Below are 23,961 nucleotides of genomic sequence, written 5' to 3'. Positions count from 1 at the left end.
TTCTCCCTTCCATCTTCTCCAATCCCATTGGCAAGAGTAGGGGATGGCGTTTTGAAAGACTGGAAAGGAGAGGGGGCTTAGAGAAAGATCTAGGTCGAGTTCCAGCTGTACTACTTACTATCCCTGTCTCTTTAGGCAAATCACCGAAGAGGGGGTGAGTAACTTGAAGATACAACTTAAATTATGAACTGGAGTGCCCGTGCTAAATAAGAAATTCAATAAGGCTTTTAAGACAGGTGATAAATAAGAGGAAAACACAGGGCTCAAAGGACTAGGATTTGATAACATTTGAAGAACTGTCACCATGGGAGTGAGGACATGAAACTGCTCAATTAACTGGAAGGTATTAATTTAAGAGTTTAATTAATTTAAGGGACTTGGCAGTTTAACAGTTCGTGTGGTCATTGCTGATAAATTCTGAGCGAGAACATCAGAGTGAAATGCTGGAGTGGAACAAGGTCATGGGAGTTGAGGTCAGGGATGGGAGAGAATGCTGTCTGGGATGGGTTTTAACTTTGCACTCACCCAGAATAATTGTGGTGTTGGGAAACAGATGTGAAAGGAGCTTGTGAACTAGGAACACAGACCTTCAGGGACTTGGTATGGATTTGTGACCAGAGATGACATGACAAGAAGACATGAAAGGTGACATATGCCAATTGCATGTGCTTCAAGAGTAATGATGGGGGCACAATAACATTTTATAGGCTGAGATATATGTTGGGTGTTGGTGGGGGAGAGAGGGAATGAGGAAACTTGCCAGTACTTAGGAGGAGTCTGTTCTGAGCCAGGCGACACGTGAACTCTACCTCCTTTAATCCATACTGTAGTCCTCTGAGATTGGCTCTGATATCCTCGCTTGGCAGAAGAGTAATGAAAGATGAATTGCTGTTTTTTTCTTTCTTACAGCTCATAAGTATGGGACTGGGAGTAACTCTTGGAAAGGTGGAAGAAAGGTGAAGTGGTTTGTATCAGAGGAATATTTTTATGATAGAACATGTATTACAGCGGACACTAGGTCAATCCTGAACCCTCATACAGTGGACTTCAACACACGTTTGTTGAATTAATCTAGGTTTTTAGAGGTATTTCATTTTCTAATCTTACTTTTCCATAGGTCCTGTTTATTCCATCTTTTGATTATTTTTCCACACTGAAGCTTGAATATTGATTCATGGACAAGATGACAGATGTGTCTTCTTCCTCCTACTTTTCTGATTTTGGGCTGCTCCTATATTTGGAGGAGCTAAACAAAGAGGAATTAAATATATTCAAGTCATTCCTGAAGAACGAGACCGTGGGACCTGGGTCCCGCAGGATACCCTGGTCTGACGTGAAGAAGGCCAAGCGGGAGGATCTGGCTAACTTGATGAGCCAGTATTACCCGGGAGGGCAGGCCTGGGATGTGGCTCTCAAAATCTTTGGCAAGATGAACCTGAAGGGCCTGTGCCAGAGAGCAAAAGCAGAGATCAGCTGTGAGTGATGCTGGAGACACATCCCGGGGTGGGGAGGAGGAAGTGCTTCCTGGAGCCCATTGATTCTATGAAAGGGACATGGGTGTTAAACTATTCTGTGGATACACACTCCATGATGCTCAAGTACAGTGGGAGCTTGTTGGGTCATTTGAGGAACACCAAAGAGGCCATAGGGTTTTGAGTACTGTTACTCAGCCTGGCTCCTTCACTGGGAGAGATCCATCCATCTTGTACCAGTTAGAATGATTAAAGGAATGGAGTGATAAGAATTGTCCCATCTAATGTTCCTTGGCCTAAACTACAAATAAAGTGACAGGTTAGGCTAAATTTTAAGGACTCACAAATATGATTTTAAATCTTTGCTGAAGGATAAGAAGTGGGCAAAAAATTATTAAGGGACGTAAGCCAAAATGATATTTTTAGTCATTCCCAGCTGTGAAATCCTGTAGTCATCTAAGTTCCTTACACATATACAAGGCTTTATAGCTGCAAAATGTGTATACATTGATGTTGTGTATCTTCTGAGCCTCCCCTTCTCTCTGTGAGGTCAGTATAGACGAGGAAGCTTAGGCTTAGACGAGACCACTTGCCTTAGAGTTACAGGGTGGGAGGCATGGCAAGAGGTGTCCTGCTTCAGTGCTGTTCACACCACTTCACATCTCCCTCAGCTAAGCTGGTCCAGTCTGAGGCTCTGTTGGCTCTAGTTTTCTTAAACCCAAATGATCAGAGAATTGGACCACTGAGGAAAATTGTGTTCTGGTCATCACCAAATTCTCCTTATTTTTGGTAAATCTCATGATCCTGTTGGAATCTGTTGCAGGGATAGCCAAGACGGTGAGACCAGAGGACACCGGGGCCAGAGAGGTACAAGGTCATCAAGAAGCTGTGCTGGGTAAGTTTGAGTCAGCTTTGGGAGGTTGGAGCTTCTGAAGCATGATGAAGGAGGGCTATCTCCCAGGGGACCTTTGTGCAACACTTGTTGACTTCTGGTAATATCCTACCTGTTCAGTGGTTATCTTTGAAAAAGCCATAAAAAAAGAATAACATAATGCCATTTGCAGCAACAGGGATGGACCTGGAGACCGTCATTCTAAGCCAGAAAGAGAAAGAACAATACTATGTGACATCACTTATATGTGGAATCTTTTTTAAAAAATGAGACAAATGAACTTACTTATAAAACAGAAACAGACTCACAGACATAGAAAACAAACTTGTGGTTACCAGAGCGGGAGAAAGGGGGTGGAGGGATAAATTGGGAGTTTGAGATTTGCAGATACTAAGTACTATATATAAAATAGGTAAACAACAAGGTCCTACTGTATAGCACAGGGAACTATATTCACTTCCTTGTAATAGCCTATAATGAAAGAGAATATGAAAAGGAATATATATATTGTATAACTGAGTCACTGTGCCATACACCAGAAATTAACACAACATGGTAAACTGACTATACTTCAATTTAAAAAAAATGAGTTGGCAAAACTGGCTCTCTGGACAAAGTCAGAAACAGGGCTCTGTTAATTCAGAGCCTCAAGAGAGCTGTATTTGGAAATGGCCAGTCAAAAGTTGACAGTCTGAAGAGCAAAGGTATGTTGATCTTGTTTTATGGACTGAAGAGTCCCTGAGTTGGTGGGGACTGTTTGGCTTATTGAATCTCTTTACTTCCATTAGAAATAATGCTGTAATTGAGTTCTGGGATAGTGACCAGCTAGTCTATGTAAAATGTAGTTTCTAGGTCTTCTCAGTCTTAGTTCAGTACCATTTCCATTTCCCCTACTTTGTTTTGAATTCTGTACAACTGAATTCCAGTTTATATAAATGGAATTACATTACAAAGAAAACTCAACCAAGTGAGAAACCTTCATTCTTAACTCAGCTATGCTGCATTCTAACGGGCCACCTAATTTCATTCAAGAAATAACTGAGAACCTACTTCATTCCGAGCACTAGTAAATAGAACTTTCTTACTGTATTAAATGATTTTGAAGATAACTTCCTGCTTGGACTTTAATTTCTAATACAATATAAGCAAGTTTATTTTTGTGGCGTAACTGGCCATAAATTTAGGAAACCAAGGTTCCATCTCCATAGAAATTTACTCTGGAAAATTCGGTAGATAAATGTATAATGAAGAAACTAAAAATCATCCTTATAATCTCAATTTTTAAAAATACAGCACTTCACTAGGTATTATACCATTCAAAGACAGAGTCCCTGCCTTCTAATACCATCCCTTCCACTGGGGGAGAACAAAGCATAATTTAGTGGGAAATGAACTATGTTAGATGTTTGTACCGAATGCCTCAGAGCGGGTGAGACTTGGTGTGTGCCCTTTAAGAGCAGTCTGTTTCCCACAGCCCCCCAGCTCACCTGCAAGTGAGCCCTGCTGCCTTCAAAGTCAAACGTTCTGGGGGCTCAGCCCATCTTCCCAGGGCAGGACCCCAGGGCTGGGAAGCTTGATGTGGGACTCAGCCCTCTCGCTCCTCAGGGAGGATCCTGTAACTGTTCATTTCCGTTAATGTTTTATCTGTATAAAGTGGATTCTTTTGATCTGTAGATTCAGGTCCTCTCTGGCAATTATTGTTAATTGTTGCCTAGGTCCTCTTTTTATCTGGATGATGGCTCTGTTCCCCACACATGCCATCCTTTTTCTCTGTAGAGTAGAAGTACAAAGGAGGTAAAAAATATTTCTAGAACGAATCTAATTTTTTTTTCCACCCTAAATGTCCTGCATTATCAGTTCTATTTTTACACAGCTTCTAATGTAGGTTTTAAATCTGCAGGAATGTTTTTGTTTTATTTCCATTCTTTTCTCATGTAAACTGCTGTAGGTTGATTTCAGCCTGTATCTTGTTCCTGCTCTAAGTCCTCCAGTATTCTTAACATTGCAAACCATAGAGTTTATTTTAATCTTGTGTATCTTTTCCCCCCATCTCCTTTCTAACTGACTTAGGTGATGGAACAAAATACAGAATTCAAATAGAGGAAAAATTTCGCATCATGTCGAATAAGAACTGTTTGCTTGGAGAATCTGGAAATTTCTGTCATGAAATCACTCAGGAGAGCCGAGAACTGTTGGAACGTTTGTTTGGTGAGGATGTCAGAACCGGCGTGCAGCCACAGACAGTGGTCCTTCAGGGGCCTGCTGGAGTCGGGAAGACAACCTTGGTGAGAAAGATGATGTTAGACTGGGCACAGGGCAATCTCTACCAGCAGAAATTTGCCTATGTTTTTTATCTCAATGCAAGAGAAATTAACCCATTGAGAGAGAAAAGCTTTGCTGAAATGCTGTCAGATGACTGGCCCAGCACAGAAGGGCCCATCGAAAGAATAATGTCCCAGCCGAGTAGTCTCCTTTTTATTATTGATAGTTTTGATGAACTGCACTTCGCCTTTGAGGAACCCGAGTTTGTGCTGTGTGGCGACTGGACCCAGGTACACCCTGTGTCCTTCCTCGTGAGTAGTTTGCTGAGAAAAGTGATGCTCCCCCAGTCGTCCTTATTGGTGACGACAAAACTCACAGCTTTTAAGAAACTAAAGCCTTTATTGAAGAGTCCGCGTTCTATACAGCTACTAGGTATGTCTGAGAATGCAAGAGAGGAGTATATTTGCCAGTTTTTTGAAGATGAGAGGTGGGCCCTGCAAGTGTCCAGTTCCCTAAGAAACAATGAGATGCTTTTCAGCATGTGCAAAGTCCCCCTGGTGTGCTGGGTCATTTGTAATTGTCTGGAGCAGCAGATGGAGAAGGGTGGTGATATCACGTTGACCTGCAGGACAACCACAGCTCTGTTTACCTGCTGTATCTCTAGCTTGTTCACACGTGTAGATGGAAGCTTTCCTAGTCTACCCAGCGAAACCCAACTGAGGAGCCTGTGTCACTTGGCTGCCAGAGGAGTATGGACTATGACTTATGTGTTTTACAAGGAGAATCTCAGAAAGCATGGGTTAGTTAAATCTGATGTCTCAATTTTCCTGGACATGAATATTCTTCAAAGGGATGCAGAGTATGAAAACTGCTATGTGTTCCCCCACCTCCACATTCAGGAGTTTTTTGCAGCTATGTTTTATATGTTGCAAGACAGTTGGGACACCGGGGACAGTTCCTTCCAGTCTTTTGAAGACCCAGAGCTGTTACTTGAAAGCAGCAGTTGTAATGACCCCCACTTGCTGCAGATGAAATGCTTTCTGTTTGGCCTTTTGAATGAAGATCTAGTAAAACAACTGGAGGAAACTTTCAACTGTAGAATGTCCCTGGAGATGAAATGGAAGACACTTCAGTGGATGGAAACACTAGGAAACAGTGACCCTTTTCCATCACACCTGGTTTTTCTGGAGTTGTTTCACATTCTATATGAAACTCAAGATGAAGCCTTTATAAACCAGGCAATGAGATACTTCCCAAAGGTTGTCATTAATATTTGTGAGGAAATCCATTTGCTCGTGTCTTCATTCTGCCTGAAGCATTGCCAGTACTTACGGACCATTAAACTGTCTGTAACCATGGTATTTGACAAGAAGGAGTTAAACTCCAGCCCCCAAGCTGAAACTTGGTAAGTGTGTCAGGTCAGTTCCCTGGAAGTGCCCTGCGAGGGAGTGAAGGGAATAGATTTTGTCCGAGGGCAGGGAGGAGTTGTTCGAGGTCCCAGAGCCAGGATAACCTTTCACAGTTGTCCCACCCTGATGCAAGGAGGCCAGGCACTGAAACCCCTTATTGACCAGGCACGGCTCCTGGTGAGGAATGGGCGGAACCCTCCCTGAGGAATGGGCGGAAGCTCTCTTGGCCTGGGGGCTATCCCAAGGGAGGGAGGGGGCTGAGAGCGGTCAGCTGTCAACACCCCCAACAACTGGGGAATGAATGCTTCAGTCCTCAAGGCGGGATGCGGCACGGGGCTACCTTCCATCCACTGCAACACAGTGTTTAACTTTTACGATGATGTCCTCCTGAAGAACAGGGACGAGGAATTTCTCACTGAACCTAGTGTACACGGGTCCTCTCTCTGGGCTGTTTCACTGTACTCGCCTTCCCTGTCACCTAGACAGAGCTAGGGCTTGTATGAAAGGTCTCAGCCCTCTAACAGCTAAATGGAGAGAGTCAGATGTGGGGCAAGAGATAGTAGGTTTTGAAGTGTTTTGAAAGCATAAATGAAGCTTCAGCATTTTAGGCATATTATTTTACCCTCTGCCTTTCCTCAAGTTGCCTTTTTTGACTCTACCCATCTGAGTCTGGGGGAGGAATTGAACTCATAAGTTCCAGATTTAATTCATTGAGGGCTTACTATGTGGTATACAGTTACATAATACAGGGGCTATTTAGCATGTTACCCAGCTTAACGCTGGTCAAAACCATATTTCAGTTTATTTTTAAGATTATAAAAGTGAGATTCAGAGAAATAAGTGTATAATGATTAATTCAAGCACACACCAAATAATAGCTAACATTTGCTTAACACATACCTGACAGTCTTCTAAGTCCCAGCTCAGTCTCCCAACAATCCTAGGTACATACTGTTATTTCCATTTTACTTATTTAAAAAACCGAGGTACCAAGAAGATACATAACTTGACGGATGTCACACGTCTGATTATAAGTCCTTGGTTGTCCCATTTTGCCCAAGCTCTCATTGCCATTACATACAATTGTATTCGTCTTATAAGAACATGTATTTCATTATTCTCTGAACTGTGGGAGTAGGAGTTTTAGGCTGGGATGTTATGACCTTTATTGTCCTTGAGGAGTTGTGATTAGTCACCTTCAGTGAATTTTCTTAATTCTGACTTCATAGTTCTATTTACAGAAGATGTGAGTGAACCCAGGACATTGGAATGTATTTTATGCTTAATAATAAGTGTTAGGAAGGCTTTCTGGCCACTGTCTTGCTAGTCTTTGCGTTACCTTTCCCTCACCTGTGTAATCCTAGAGTTGGCATTGTTGCGAAAATAAAAGAGGATGAGAACTCAGTGTTTTAAAAGGGACATTATCGGTGACCTCAGTCTTTTTCTACAACATAAGTATACTGTAAACGTCATCAGAGCAGGATCTCTGTCTTGTTCACTGTTCTATCTGTAGTATCCGTACATAGTGAGCACTTGAATGTTTGCCTAGTTTTCTCAAATTTAAGACCCCCAGTGATGTAGAGACCACCATTCTGCAGTGTCATTCATTTCACTTTAAGTAAGTCATGGGAGAACCAGTATTTATTGAGTAGTAGAGAGGATCAGTACACGCCACTTCAAAATATACAGCTTTTACTGAAGAATTATCTTACACTGAAGGCATTTAATTTCCTGAAATCCCTTGTCTGCCTAAAAGCAGTCCTCCCAAAAGAACTCAGTTGTCATAAATCCCCTCCCCAGAGCAGTTCTAATCTTGTCTTCTTGGAGACAGAAGTTGGCACCACACCCCGATAGACATTGTCAACAATGACCATACCTCCCATCTATTCTCCTAGGGGCCCGTTTATCTTCCTAAAAAGTCATTTGTTTCTCTATAAGTGCCCTTTCTCCCCATGCCTTTCCCATAGTAATTTAGGCCTATGGACCCCAAACTCTAACCACTCGTTTGAGTTACTCAGAACTGAGTTTCTCCCACGTGAAGCTGCAGTGCACATGCTAATACAATTTGTACGCTTTTCTCTTACGATATCTTTTGTCAGTCTCATTTACAGGGCCCCATTCACAGAACCCAGGGGAACAGAGGGGAAAAGATACTTTTCCTCCCCTACAGTAGCTATAATATATAAGGCAGCATGCTAGACTTTTATGTGTTTTAATATAAATAATAGGAGCTCTCAAATTGTTAGGATTTATAACATTTATAACATGAAACATTCACTAAACATTCTCTATAGATTGTCTTACTTATTCTTTACAGTAATCCTAAGAAATGGAGGCTATTACCTTTATTTTTTAAGATGAAGATAGGTTAGTAATATGGCCAAAATCACCCAGTTTAGTGAACGGTGGAGCTGGGATTCTGGACTGTCCCATTCTAGAGCTTATGCTTAAAATCACTAGGCTATCTTCTATTTTATTCCTTATTACTCTTTAACTGTTTAAATGAGCCTATTGATGATAAGCCCAGGAATTAAATTGGACACCACTTCAAAATTTACACAGTGCTTTTGTGTACCCACTGAAATTGACTATTAAACCCTTACAGCCCAGTGAAGGGAGATGGCATTTGCATTTTGTAGATGAAGAAAATGTGGAGCTCAGAGAACTGATGGAACTTGCTTAAAGTGACACAGCTAGTAAGTGGCAGAACTGGAGCTCACAGCCGGTGCTTCTTAATCTACGCCAGTCTCCTAATGTCTACCCGCTTTTTCTAATCTTACTCCTTGTGCTTATATATTATTTTTCTTCTTGATACTGGCTCTTCAGGTATTTGGAGAGTTCTCTCTTGTCCTTCTTGAATCTCTTCTTTTAATGTGAATTCACCCTAGTTTTTAATTCTGTGTGTGTTGCAGGGATGGCGGGAGCGTTCTATTGGGCCAATAAAACCCCTGGAGTGCCAAGAGGAAGACTTCCTGGGGATGGTGTTCAAGCCAGAGCTGCACTGGGTGGTCTTACCACTTCCAAATACACTTACTTTCATCCTATACCATCTTCGGAGAGCTGCCTAGGCTGAAATAGATTTGTTGGTCTCTTTTTCCAATCATTTAGGCAAAGGGATGGTGGTCGCATTACTCGTTGGTGGCAAGATCTCTGTTCTGTGCTTCATACAAATGAACATTTGAGAGAACTGGACCTGTGTCATAGCAACCTTGATAAATTAGCAATGAAGACTTTTAATCAAGAACTAAGGCATCCAGACTGTAAACTACAAAAACTACTGTAAGTCTGACATGAGAAAACATAATGGAGCCATTGTACTTTCTTTCTTTATCCCACCTCCCAGTCCTATTAAAGGGAACCAACAGTAAACAGATAATTAAAGTCTACTGGGTAAAATACTCTAAGAACATGAATTGCGGAAAGCTCTGGGGACGGGGGAGCATAGCTAACTTGTTCTGAGAAAGATTACACAGAACATAGTAGCAGTTGACCTGGGTCTTTGAGGCTTGGTTAGGAATTTTCTACATGGAGAGGAGCACAGAGCTAAGGCATTCTAGGGAAGTCAACAAGGCATTGTCTAAACAAATTCTGGAATATACTATTTTTTTTTCCATTCAATACAGTGCACAGATATGAAGTGTCCAGTTCATTGAGTTTTGACAGTTGCATACACCTGTGTAACCAGTACCCCAAACAAGCAAGAAAGTAATTACATCTACTCGTGAAGTTTCCCTGTAGTCCTTTCTGTATTCACTCCTCTCACCCTGCCCAGTCCCAAAGGCAACCACTTGCTAACCTCTATCACTTTAGATTAGTTTTGTCTGTTCTTGGAAATCTTTTAAATGGATTCATACAGTATATATATTTTTCTGTCCATTTTTTTTGCTCAACAAAATATTTTTAAAAATTTATTCATGTCACTGCTATTTCAATTGTTTCTTTCTTCTCATTCTGATTAGCATTCCATAGTATGCTATACTACAGCTTGCTTATTCATTCTCTTGTTAATGGCCCCTGGGTTGTTTCCAGTTTGGGGCAATTATGAATAAGGCTTCCTTGAATATTCTTGTACAAATCTATTGTGTGTGATAGATGTTTTCATCTCTTGGTCTAATACTTAGGAATGGAATTGTTAGCTCATAGATGTATGTTTAACTGTTTAAGAAATTGCCAACCAATTCTTCAAAGTGATTTTACCATTGTATAGTCCCACCAGCAGTATATGACAGTTCCAGCTGCTCCTCATCCTCGCCAACATTTGCTATGTCCTTTTAAAAATTTTTATTATATCTTAATTTGATTCTAGATACCCTACTACCTTCTTACACTTGGTCATTTACAGGTCTCCCTCTCTTTGTCTATTGGCTCTGCTAAGAGCTGGAACTGATCCTATTCTCTTTTGTGTTCTGTGCTCATCGACGTGCTCAGGGCTCAGCAGTATGTACCAAATGCTGAACAATCGATAAGATACTTGTTTCCATTAGCACTGTTGATTAATGTTATTTTATGGGGAACAGGCTTCCCCCTAAATACTGCCCATAAAATCTCAGTGTTTTTCGTGAGATCTGACCTTAGATTTTAAGCGACTAGATTAGGTCAGGTCTTGCATGTAGGTATGGGAGGCAGTTACACACACGTTACAATGAAGGCGTTCCTGGAATCCTTTTCACTCACCCCCCATTCATCTCCCGCACAGTGTCCCTTCACTGAATGCCCCCAACCCAGATCCTAACAGTAGCTAGTGCTTCTTTCGGGTTAAATGGCTTCCTCTTTTAGAATGCAAGGGTCTCTCGGGGGACGGCTCCATGAGGGCAGCTCTCAGTCTTTCCCACCTTAGTCTGGCCTGCCTTACTCAAATCACTCTTCCTTAACAAGTGACACTGTACTTTCAACTTAGGTTTAGTGAGTGCATTGGGAACTTTTACTAGAGATGATGGTGAGCACTCTAAATGGGTAAAAGCTTTATTTTCTTGATGTGCTTGGCTGGATGGAGGGTGAGGGCAAAGGGTGAGTGATCTTCAGAAGTGAGGGGAGGTGAGATCACAAAGGGAAGTTTTTGAAAAGTTAGCAGTAGGAACACACTGGGCATCTGGAGCCAGCAGAGGCACTATAGAAGAATCAGATATAGCTAACAATGACTAAGAGATGGAAAACAGGAAGAAAAATTGGCAGATTTAACTTCCTTCATATTTTGCTTTGGGTTGTCTCTACACCTAACAAAGTCCACGAGATGACAGGGAATATTTTGCAATAATGTATTTTGCTAATGATGCACATCAAATAGTTGATATTAACTGTGAACTCATGTTGGGTTATTTAAAGGATTAATATATGGATTAATGTTGTGATTGCAGTATTAGGAATGGCCTCGATAATTTTCGGTCCTCATTCCTGGGACTAAGAGTTCAAAAACTTCTCTTCTGCTTTTCCTGATGCCACACTTTCTTTGCCTTTAGAGTCAAAAGAAAAAAAAAAGTTGAGAGTATCAGTTGTCAGGATATAATGGACATTTAAGTTGTAACCCATTTTTTTCCTAAGCAACATCCTGAAGCTTGAATTTACGACCTTGACCTGAAACAGGAGTAACCCAGTGTAAGATAAGAGATGGCAGGAATATTTAGATAGTATCTCGGAGCTGTGCTGGAAAGGAAAGGGATGTTGGAACCAGGGACAGAGATGATTTTGTAATCCCTCTTGTGTGTTTTCCTTCTGAAGGTTGAGATTTATTTCTTTCCCTGACGCTTGTCAGGATATCTCTAGTTCTTTGACTCACAACCAGAACCTGATGCATCTTGACCTGAAAGGGAGCGATATAGGGGATAATGGAGTAAAGTCACTATGTGATGCCTTGAAACACCCGGAGTGTAAACTACAGAACCTGAGGTAAGTCATGAGTTTGTGCGTGTGTGTGCGTGTGTTTATAATTGAGACTTTCGTCTGCCAAATAGATTCTTACAGCCTGGACTTGCCGTTCACAGGGCTAGCTTAGATCTACTTTCTTGGTATGAAAGAGTGGGGATTCGTAGATTCAGGCTTATTTCCTCCTGATAGGACTTCTAACTCCCCCCGCCCTCCACTGAAGGCCCCTCATTGTATAGTTCTCTGTGTCTCCATCTCCTAAATCTGGGGGGAAAAAAAGGGAGAGGAGACCCAGAATTTATAAATTTTTCATATTTTTTCATATTTAGATGCTGGAACAGCTATAGTCATTATATCTTTGAACTCTCACAGAAAAGGCTGCACAAGCAGTAGCTGAGGGCAGTGCTGAGGCAGGCTCAGTTTTACTTGATTTTTGACACTGAATCTCCCTCACCCATCACTGCAACTCAGTGAGCAGCACAGAAAGTTGAGGAAGAACAGTGTGGCAACTGTCCAGGTGCCTGCTCCCTACCACACACTAGTGATGGGCCTGATTTCCTTTCTCTACGAAAGTGAAAAGATTAGCAATCATGCTTGGTCTCCACATCGTGTGACAGGTTTCGAGAAAAATCTTATTTTCCAATGAAAGACATTTAAATCAGTTTCTGACAAAATAAAACCAACCCAAAAAAAGCAAAACAAAAAAAAAATCATTATAGTAAGTTTTACCTTAGAAATTTTGGAATCCCTAGATCCAGTTCAGGGGGCACAAGACTGAACCTTGATGCAGGAAGGACCAAAGTAGGTCTGTATTTGTGGGAAGCAAATTATAATGTATGTGTAGAAAAAGATGCCAAGAAAAATCTGAACCAAGACCTTCTTTTTGACAATAGGCAGATGAATTCTGTTACCATTGGGGAATTTTTTTTTTTAAGAGTTTCACTAGTTTTTACAGGATGCAACTCACAGTGTGCCTGGAAAGGTGCTGGGTAATTCTTGACCATGTGTTCAGTTGTCAGCAAGCCAGGTTGGGGTGTGGGTTTTACCAACTATGAAGCAGGTTTAGGACATTTTGAGAGATTTTCTGTAACCTGCAGCCTCTGGTCTGGAACCCCAGTGAGAAGTAGGTCATGGGTTCCTCTGTCTAATCATAAACATGTTAGCAGCAAAGATGTGTTAAACAGAGGGAAAGATGTTCTCCTCCAGTGAGAGCCACGGATCCAAGACAGAATGCCGTGGCACTTGCCAGATAGGCAGGACTTGCTATTATCCCTTTCATCAGCTGGGACTTGAACAATGTATTCCAGTGATGACCCTTCATGTAGACCCAGTTACCAGGCTTTCAGATAGGAAACCATCTCTCCGAGCCAACTAGTAGGGCTCTTGCACCAGTGAATAGAATGTTTTGGTGGCAGAAGTCATGAGAGATTTGTAATAATCTAACACTGCGTTATGTAGGACTAGATGTTTTCCCAGTGTGGGTGGTCACTGGGGCGCAATCAATAATCTCATAAGGTCTAGGTATCTTATAAGATTCCCTTGTTATGATAAAACAATAAAAGAAAGCAAAACTATTTTAAAAAATATTTTCTGACTTGTGATACCATCTCTGCTTTTCTTTGCAGTTGCAAAGGAAAGAGGGAATATTTTCTTTTTATGGGGCTCAGATTCCATTTGTCAGACATTAGGAGGTCCATAGCTGAAATTCTATTAATTGGCACTAAGAAAAGGAGAGAGTTCGAGAAACTCAAATTTATAATACAGAAAGGATAAGAGCAAAACAGATTATTGAACAAAAGGACTCTAGGACATCTACTATTTATATCTCCAGTTAGAAGCATTTTTTAATGTTTTCAGTGCCATTTTCTATTTTTTGCTTCACAGATGAGCTACGTTTTGTTTCATTTTTGGTTTGTGTCCAGCTATGTCCAGAAATTTGCAGGTTATATTGCCTGATTTTAATTTAATTGGTGATTATTAGTTACCGCCCTTCAGGGTTTTCTTCCCCAAATAAATACTTGATCAAATTCAAAAGGATCACAACATTTAAAATACCCTTATGTAAGGCAAAACATTTAGTATACCTCTGTGGTACAATTTCCGGTAAGTTAATTTAATCTAGGATTACAAGGGCTAGACATTTTACACTTTGAACTCTTCCAAAACTTCTGACTTTTTATCATGGCAATGCACCTGAATACAACAGTTACTTAGATTAATTCTATGCACATAGTTTTAAATCAATGTATACTGCTAGCTTTTTGGTTTTGTTTTCTTAAATTCACCTTTCCCACTGTACAAACTCTTAATTTTGATTCAGTGCATCATTGGCTGATACAGTTTTAAATTAACATTTTCATGCAGCATGTGAAGGATGCATTTTATGACTTTCTTTACACCCTTTGATCCCCTTTGTAGATGAATGACAACGTGTCTGGGTCTCAGGCCTCCACTTTGTTCTTAACACTGACTTTGCTACGGTAATTTCCAGCATTTAGTGTTCTAGAGAGAAGTCTGAGGATAACCTGACACTTCAACCCCTTAACTCCCTCCCACCTTCCCAACTGTAGTGTTTACTTTCTCATTTGTGTCCTCAGGATTTTTTAAATTACTTTCACATTTTATTACTTTTGATCTGCTCATAAGGTTTTTTTTCCCCCCTTCTCAGAAATAATTTCTTTAAATGGGAGTTTTAAAATGGTTTCAGGGCTCACTCTCTTGCACATGCTGTCACCATTTCTGTTTCTCTGTTTTTCAAGAGCATTTAATCGTCATTAGTTGTAGCTCTTTTCGTATATAACTCTTTTTTTTTTGTCCTCATCTTTTTCTCCCTTCCTTCTTGCAGAGTCTCTCAGATTTATTCATAATGATTTTGCTCTTTATTGCCTCAAATGCAGATCTCAGTGTTGTTGCTTCTAATTTCGTTGCACTCTTTTATCTTAAACCTGCTCCCTTTCTCACTGTCGTCTCCACTCACGAAGTGCTCTTCTCATTTCACAGAGTCGTCATCTTCCTGTACATTTAAAATGTAAAGCAGACCTTTCTAAACACTTTCTTCCATTTCCTAGTTTTTGGGTTTTATATGTGTGTTTATTTTCTGTTCCTTAGTGTAATACTCTCTTTCTGTAAACTTTAACATTTTATCCACAGGTCCCATAATATTGGAATCTCTTTTCTGTCTAAAAGAGCTCTATCCAAACACAGTGTATAAGTTTCCCTAACTGCCTGATGCTGATATAATAAATACCCTTTTGTATGAGTTTGCTCTGGCTGCCGTAACAAAATACCCCACAGACTTGGTGAATTAAAGAATATAAATTTATTTCTCACAGTTCTGGAGGCTGGAAGTTCATGATCAGGGTGCTGGCAGGGTCAGTTTCTGGTAAGGCCCCTCTCCTTGCCTGTGGACAGCTGCCTCATCATTGGGTCCTCACATGGCCTTTCTGTGCGTGTGCTCACCCCTGATGTCTCTTCCTCTTCTTATGAGGACATCAAGTACTACTGGGTTAGGGGTCCATTCTTAAGACCTCATTAGCCTTAATTACCTCCTGAGAGGCCCTCTCTCCATATACAGTCACATTGGTGGGGGGTGGGGGTTAGGGCTTCAACATGCAAATCAGGGGGAAGACAATTCGGTCCATAACACCTCTTCAGAGCAAGCTGAGGCTTTCAGCCTTAAGCCATGTTCTAGGTCGTCCAATAAGGTCTAATTCTGGATTGAGGTGGGAGCTTCCCCTGTTCTGACCTCTCTATGCTCTGATTTTGATGAAGGGAAACAATTCTGAAGGCACTCAAGTTGATAAGTCCTCAAAATCAATAAATGGAACAAGTCCAAGTCCAAGTTCCAGGAGTGCCGCTGCCTGAGTCTTCTTACAAGCAGCTGACATTATGCCCAGCCACGCCCAGACCCAAGTTGTTGCTAAATATGAGTCTGTAAAAACAGGGGCTCTCCATGTACTTCTTCTTTTCTCTTTCTGCTTCCCTTCCTCTTTTACTTTATTTTTAGAAACCATTTTATTAATTTCTTGTTTTCACTGTTAAGGATGGGGTTCCTCAGAAAATGCAGGTTGGCTCCCATGAAGAAATGAGCTCTGGGCAGAGAGTTCTGTGGGAGTCCCCAGCTTTTGCCCCTGCTTTCCAGCCCAACTCTGTTCTGCCTCAAAGTCAAAGAGTGAAGGGGTACACTCCTTCAGTCCATCTTCTTCCATGATGCGGTTAAAGGAAATTCCTCCCAGATTCAAAAAAATGACCATTTAAAAATATTTTTTAATGTTTTCATACATATTTTGTAGGGAGTTAGGGAGGTGGAGATGGAAGAGGGAAGCTCCCTACCCTCCCCCCTACCCTTCCTAACTCTAGCAGAGCCCCGGGCTTTAGGTAAATCATTCTCATTTGATGTAGAGAAGCCAGATTTTCAGAACAGGTCCCAACAACTGAGAAATCACACCCTCTGGCTAAGTGAGTGGGTGTTATAATAATTCTCTGTGGAGTGGTCATTTCTAATTTTCTGTATTGTTTTCCAGCTTGGAATCCTGCAGCCTAACTACGGTTTGTTGTCTAAATATCTCTAAGGCTCTCATCAGAAGCCAGAGCCTGAGATCTCTGAATCTATCGACTAATAACCTACTGGATGACGGAGTGATGCTGTTGTGCGAGGCCTTGATGCATCCAAAGTGTTACCTGGAGAGACTGTCGTGAGTCTTTCTCTACTGTTTTCTGTAGAGTCATTCTGTGCAGTCTTGTATACTTCCGTTATGATCTGAACGGGGAAGCTGCTTGGGGCTTGACACTAACTGGCTGATCCGTCAGTCCTGGATGACTGCCTCCTTTTCTTTGTCTACCTGCATTCCTCTTTGACTTGACTCTTAAGAGACACTTTTTTTAATGACAGACTTCTTACTTTCATTCCTTTCCAGGCTTCTCTTTTCTCCTTCCTCTGTTTATCTCATCAGACCCTGTCCATAGCTGCAATGGAATTCATAATTAAAGTAGGTCTGCCGAGGCTGCTTCTGGAGTAGAGATGGAGGGGTTGTAAGTACCAGCTAGCTTCCCTGTGAAGGAGAAGAGAAGCATGAACCTTCTCTTCCCTCCCCATCTGTATTTCTCCTTCAGCTTAGAACACTGTGGCCTCACGGCAGCTGGCTGTGAGGATCTGTCTTTGGCTCTCATCAGCAATGAACGGCTGACACATTTATGCTTGGCGGACAACGTCTTGGGAGATGGTGGAGTCAAGCTTATTAGCCATGCCTTGAAACATCCACAGTGCACTCTACAGAGCCTTGTGTAAGCTACTAGTTTTCATCCTTCCAATATAACACACCTTCTGACATACATTTAAAATGGAAAAATATTATGAACATATTCTGTCCCTTGCTTTTTTCTCTCCTGTTATCCCTAACGACAGTGAAGATGATGAAGATGATATTAATCATTGCCATTTATTATGTCCTTACTCTGTGCTGAGCCCTGTGCAAAATTTAATCGGCACAAAAGCACCTGTTGGTGTCAGATTAGCCACTTGAGTTTGAAATGCCTCACTGAACAATGAGGAATGTGAGGCATAGAAAGATTATGCAGCTTGCATGATGCTTCCAAGAAAATGATGGATTCAGGCCTAAAGTCCACCCATCCCAGATCGCTTGTGTGCATTCCCTCTGCAGTTCAGGGGCCTGCATTGTTTAATATCTTCACTATGTCTCTCTAATCCTTTTGGTCAATATTAATTAGATAGTTTAAAATAACTTTTGAAATCATTTGATGTTGAACATCTTTTCAAATGTTAACCTTTAATATTCTAGGAATTGCCTCTTCATAAGGTGTTTTCTCCTGGATATTTTCTGTTTTATAGGCTATGTTATTAATTATATTATATATTAATATATATATTATTACTATTACATTATTGCTATTTTTTTATATATTATAAGTAACTTACCTGGCATGTTGCTGTATTTCTTTTATGGTCATTTTTAGACTACAGACATTCAAAACTTCTGTGAGGTCAAATTACCTCCCCCCTGCATGACTTCTAGAAGTTTTTTCATAATTGGAAATCTTTTTTTTTAATCCACTTCTATCATCTTTTTCCTACTCTTTGCGGATGAATTTTTAACATTTAAATGTTAAATTATTCCAAATGTATTGTGTTATAACTTAAACTTTCTTTCCCCCGTACATCAGGCCTATCATCTGCACTTCATTTACATCCGAATACATCTTTTCCCTTCTGGTGGGAAGTGCCACTTTTCCCATGCACAGAAAGTCCTTATTGTATTACGATTGCGCCCATCCTACTTCGCGTGCCTGCGCCTCCGCTCCAGGCAGCTGCTTCTGCAGTAGAACACTGTATTTATGAGTGATGTAAAGATGTTAATGTGTTATTTATAATTCTGAAGAATGTGATTCCAGTTTTGTAGCCAAATCTGGTACCAACCTAAGTACCCAAGTGAGACAGCCAAAGAGGCAGCGAGGGAGGAGGGCCTTAGGTCTGAGATGCAGTGCTGGCAAGTGGATACAGGACGGTAATGTGAAACCTTCCTAAAGATACAGGGCTCTGAGCAGTGACCCCGTCTTCCCTCGCCATCCTCTCCACAGGCTGAGGCGCTGCCACTTCTCGTCACTCAGCAGTGAGTGTCTCTCTGCCTCGCTCCTGCGCAACAGGAGCCTGACGCACCTGGACCTGGGGTCAAACTGCCTGCGAGACGACGGAGTGAAGCTTCTGTGCGAAGTCTTCCGGCGTCCAGGCTGCCATCTCCAGGCCCTGGAGTAGGTTTTCCGTGGCCTCCCGTCTGCGTCGCTTTAAGTACTGTGAGGGCAGGGGGGATGCAGCAGGAAAGGCAGGGAGCCGATTAGCTGTCAGAGAATAGAATCCACAGCCGATTCCCTCTCCCCCTCATTCTGTGAGACAGGCTGGGGAAGTCTGTGGGTCCGATTTTCCTTAAACAATTACTGCAGTGACGACAGTCGGCTTCCCTCAGGTAAGGAGCACCGGGGACACCAGGCCGAGCTTTAGCCGTTTTTTTTTTCCCCTTAGTCATGCTCCAGGGAGTCTACTCTGTGTCTTCTGCCGCACATCCATGAAGCTGAAACTGTGCTCACTGGTTTTTCTCTCTTAAACTCAGGCTTGTAATTCGGTCAGCGTCTAAAGAAGCTGGGAAGGGAAGTTTTTTAAAATATGCAGCAATCCAGTCATTCTCAAACAGCAAAGAGTTTTGCTCTCCTCACGTTCTCTCTTCCTCTGGTAGTGGGCGCACGTCCATGTGCGCGATGTGCGTCTGTGTAGTTGTGACCACTGTGCAGACTTAGAAGTTTCCTTTTTACATGATAGACTTCAGAAGCACATTTAAGTACTTACATACAATTATTATTTTAATGGCTACACGATGTTTAATGTTTCACTAGGTAAATATTGTGGCTAGTGTGAAGCAAGAGAGAGATGTCACTTAGAGATCTTAGCTCATTTCCCACCAGGGCCTCCCGTGGGACTAGCAGCCTGGGTGAGTCACTAAGGGTCCAACCCCAGCATTGCTTTGCTAGAACTCTAAACTGAAGATCGTTGGTATACCCAGAGGTGCTTGGGCTGACGACTGACTCATGAGAATCAGATTTCCAAATGAGTTTAGTAGTTGATTGTAAACATTGTGGTAAACATTGTGGTAAACACTACGGTGTAACACATCCGTAAACACTACGGTGATTCAACTCTTCGGCCCAATAAGCATCTGTACTTCCTTTTGGAAATGTATGGGGTATGGGTTATGATGTGATTCTTTGGTTTCCTTGATGATTATTCAACTGGAAGACAAAATTATACTTAATGGAGTTTATCACTTAATCCAGTGCCATCATGTAATTTACAGAGACATACTTTCTAAGTGACCTATGCATGTAAGCATTGCTGTAACGCCTGGACACACTGCTTTCTTAGCTGCCTTCGCAGCCTCTGTGGGCACATGCCAGTTCTCTCAGCCAGTATTTAAGCCAAATATGAGCTACATGCTCAGAGGACTAAAGGTTATTTCTCAGGTGATGCTTTTGTCCTTGGGTAACTCACAAAATGCCGATGGCAGGGAAAAAAATACAAAGCCAACTATACTACATTCCATCTGTTGTTACAAGGATATGGCAGAAGTCCCAGGGAGCAAGGAATGGGATGGAAGAAACTGAGTTTCTTTAGGCTTAAAAGATAAAGAAGACTTTGTTACGTGCAGATTTCCTAGGCAGAAGGAAAGGAGTGAAAAGAAGGGAAATGCAGATAGATGTGGTATATTTGGGAGAAACTGGACGTGTATGGTGGGAAAATGGGTGAGACAAAGTATGGAAAGAGAACACAAGGCCAGATCGTGAATGCTCTTAAATACCCTACAAAGGACCTGAAAGAAATATCTTTTTGTGTGTAGCTATCTTCCTTGGAGATAACACTTTGAGACAGATTCCTGGAAAGCATTTTTATGTCAAAAATACATTAGAAATTGAAAGCCTAGAGATCTGCGGGTTCCTTCGGAAAGCTTATGTCCATTGGTAGAAATAAGTGTTTATGCCCTAGATTTGGGAAGTTTGTTAGAAAGCAACCTGTTTGTGGGAGAAAGCAGTTTCACTTGCGTTTTTTTTGTTCTGTTCATTAAGAAATCCCATCTGTTTCTACTGTTAATGTTAGATCTTCCTGTGGGCATCCTAGATTGTAGATAGAAAAGGCTCAGAAAAAAAGGCTCAAATACCTGGGCCTCTCTCCTGGGAATAAGCAAATTAAGCCTCACAACTGAGGGTCTCACTTCCCTCTGTGCTTCTCGCAGACTGATGGGCTGTGTTCTCACCAGTGCATGTTGTCTGGATCTGGCCTCTGCTATTCTGAACAACCCAAACCTGCGGAGCCTGGACCTTGGGAACAATGACTTGAAGGATGATGGAGTCAAAATTCTGTTTGAGGCTTTGAGACATCCAGACTGTAATATTCAGAGGCTTGGGTGAGTTCAGTTTTCTATTATGATAATGCTACCTGTTTGATGGCTTGTGTAGCTAGAAGAGATTTAGTATATGGAGAGAGGACAGAAAATAAATGGGGCTAGAAGGTAAGTTACTCTCAGAAATGAGAATGTGAATTTCAAATATATGGATCAATGCAGTGCATGTTGTTAGTACAGAAGCCACATTTCACGTTTGTTTCTTTGTGTCCTTGGTGCCTTGGCCAGAGTATGTATTAAGTAAGTCGTCTTTGATTTAGGTCTGTGTTCTATTATCCTTCCATCTGTCCTTGAATTAATTTTCTTATTAAATCAAAGATTCTACTAATCATCTTCCATCTGGAAAAATGCTATTGATGCTCTCAAGGAGGCTGCAACCTAATAAAATCTCACTCTGTGTGCTGAGTACTTTTTATGTCCAATCATATATTGTTTAGATTTTTATTTTCTTTTTAAATCTTGAACTGATATTGGCTAGTACATTTTTACTTACACGGCATGAATTACTGACATCTGGGTCAAGAATTTTGCTCAGAATGTGGGAAGCCCAGGCACTGTGATATGTCTTCATGATTCTCCCAAGAAAGTGCTCTTTTTTCTGGTTGCATTGACTGTTTATATATGGTTTTTTTGCCCCACAACAATGATGATGTTGTAACTGTTGGGTCTGAATTTTAATTTTATAATCTAATAAGTCAGCCTATTACTGTTTTGTGGATGCTGGCAGGAGACACAGAATCCTATCAGAGTCAGAGGACTTTATTACTTACTCATAGCATAGCCCCCATTAGCTCTGGGCACTTTGGTGTGCTCTTCCCTTGTGCCCCAAGGCCCCCAGGGTGGATGTGGGGGATGAGGATGGATGCCTGCACATGCAGTGGGCTGCATTCCAGGAGAGGAGCATTGAGTTTGGTGGACTCACCATTTTACAGCAAGCAGTGAGCAAGCCTGATCTTTGTCCTGGAGGGAGACATTACCTCAAACCTCAAGGCTGCTCATTGCTCAAACATCCTAGGAAATGGCCCAGGTAAAGAGTTGTCAGGGCCTGGCATTTCTGTCAGCAGTACATATAGGAGTTCCATCCATGGAAGAAGGTCTCCCAACAATATCCAACCCTTTTTTCTACACAGTAATACAGTCTTGGCTTCTGATTATTCCCAAGGATATGCCACTCCATTGGCCACTCTGATTAATCTGACCAGCAGAGGCTGGGACCACCTTTGTTCAGTGTCTCTCATACAATATTTAATTAAGGCCCCTATCAACAAGACTCCAAGCACAGGAAGAGGCCAAATTTGCAGTACTGATTTAAACTATGCCCCCAGGGTCCTGGACTCAGCCAACTGAGTAACAACAGGAGGAACAATAGTGCTTGTTTTCCATTACAATTCCTTGAAAGGAAGTTTAGAAGGACCTGCTGCTCCTGGTGTCACTGGCAGTAAATTAAGGAGGCAAAAGATGGGCCAAAAGCAACCCCTTCCCCATTAAAGAGACATGCAGTGGTCCACACTTCCCCACGTGCAGACAGACATACGACCTGAAGGAGCACAGGCTGCACCAGCGTGGGGTTCGCTGTTATATTTGATCTGGGTCATTGTTACATTGATTTGGTTATGTCAGGTGGGCATCGTCACCAAGTAGTTACAGCTGCTTTGTTTGCCACATGAGGCATAAACCCAAGGCTGTTCCAGCGTCAAGAGAATCTTAGGAATTTGTATCAGACTGAAACAAGGTCCTACCGGTTGTCATGTTTGTACCCAGATGAGAGGGATCCACATTTGGGGTCTGCCATCTATGGCCTCAGGTACAACAGAATCGTTCAGAGCCTGCCATGTCCACATGAGCTTTTCTGTTTTCATAGCACGTGGACAGCATGACAACGGGGCAGTGGGTCAGGCCACCGGCTGCAGCTCCTGCTTGACTAAGCAGATCACAGAATCATTTTGCCAGGTGGCAGTGTTGGATCTGGGGGGAAAAAGAGCCTTAACTGTTCTACCCACTTCCTACACCTTCCAGCTTCTAAGGTGGCCCTTCCCTGGGTCTTAGTGTTGCTAGTCTTCCCCCCCATGAAGTCAGTGCATCCCATCCCGGTGCCTGTGACTTCACTTTTTCTCTAATCATCCCCTGCTTGCACCCAGGCCTTCAGGCCAGAGGGATCAGATGGAAGAGAGACATAAGTAGTTTTACAGTATCTACAGAAACCCATTATCTCCCACTCCTTGGTCCCTAAGGAGATTTATCCAGCATTGTCTTCAACCAGATGATCACTGTCCTCATGATCTAGGGCCTTGTCAATCCAAAAGAGAACCCAGTTGTCTAAACAGATTTAGGTTTGAATCCCAAAGGCCTTTTTGGGTAGCCTACCACCTACCAATCTGGCTGGCCTGGAGCTGCTGTCAGGGAAAGAAAAGAAGCATGCCCAGGAATGGTCAGGATACAATCGTGAAACTTCAAAATAGGTTTTTGGGGTTTTTTAAATATATATAACCTGCTATCCCTTTCATCTTAACCGTTACCCTGGAGGTGGCCAAAAAGAGTCAAGCCATTTCAGGGGACAGCCACGTTTAGTGACCAAACTGCCCCACTAAGCTATGTAGACCGGGAGTTGTTGAGGGAGGTAGGGTCAGTAATCTTTTTGATTTAATTTCAAGGGGCTATTCCAGGGTTTTTTTTTGCATATATGAAAATGTCTTAGTTTTCTATGAACTTGAATAGCAGCCTGGTTGTGTTCATAATATTTTGGTCATCCTCTGAGAGTTTTACGAGTCCGCTGCCTGCTAGCATTGAATCTGGTTGTAGGAAAGTCTGAAACCAGCTGATTCTTCCCCTTCAATGTCCTTATTGGTTTTTAAAAGAAATTTTTTTCCCCTGGATGTCCTTAGAATTTCTCCTTTAGCCCAATAATTTGTCCTGTGTTGAATTTTCTTTATTAATATTTTTCTGGGGACATGATGTTCCATTTAAGCCTGTAGATTGTGCTTTTTAGGGGTAAGGTTTCCTATCTTTAATTTCTTTATATTTGTCAATTTTTTTGCAAGGTCGCCAGTTATGCTTATGTTGGATCTCTTTTGTTTGTATTCCTTATCGATAATTTTCTTTAATCTTTT

At 41.8% G+C, this 23,961-nt stretch overlaps 1 protein-coding gene across 3 annotated transcripts in view; it reads left to right on the top strand.

Annotated features, from left to right (window-relative positions):
- Window positions 1–23,961, top strand: part of NLRP14 (NLR family pyrin domain containing 14) — a 39,566-nt gene continuing 15,605 nt past the window's right edge. For 2 of the 3 annotated variants that reach the window (XR_004323320.1, XM_032489136.1), the window contains exons 1-9: window positions 1–1,475; window positions 2,296–2,367; window positions 4,435–6,031; window positions 9,144–9,314; window positions 11,751–11,918; window positions 16,418–16,588; window positions 17,007–17,177; window positions 18,489–18,659; window positions 20,687–20,857. Coding sequence is in view for 1 of the 3 variants with exons in the window: in XM_032489136.1 (XP_032345027.1) it covers window positions 1,175–1,475; window positions 2,296–2,367; window positions 4,435–6,031; window positions 9,144–9,314; window positions 11,751–11,918; window positions 16,418–16,588; window positions 17,007–17,177; window positions 18,489–18,659; window positions 20,687–20,857 (2,993 nt within the window). In the remaining 2 variants the exon portion in view is untranslated. The remainder of the gene's footprint in view (window positions 1,476–2,295; window positions 2,368–4,434; window positions 6,032–9,143; window positions 9,315–11,750; window positions 11,919–16,417; window positions 16,589–17,006; window positions 17,178–18,488; window positions 18,660–20,686; window positions 20,858–23,961) is intronic. The other variant, XR_004323321.1, reaches the window with a different exon arrangement.

This window comes from Camelus ferus, chromosome 10 (assembly GCF_009834535.1).
Source record: "Camelus ferus isolate YT-003-E chromosome 10, BCGSAC_Cfer_1.0, whole genome shotgun sequence".
In the NCBI taxonomy this organism is placed as follows: domain Eukaryota; kingdom Metazoa; phylum Chordata; class Mammalia; order Artiodactyla; family Camelidae; genus Camelus; species Camelus ferus.
This window is presented reverse-complemented; position numbering and strand designations above follow the sequence as displayed.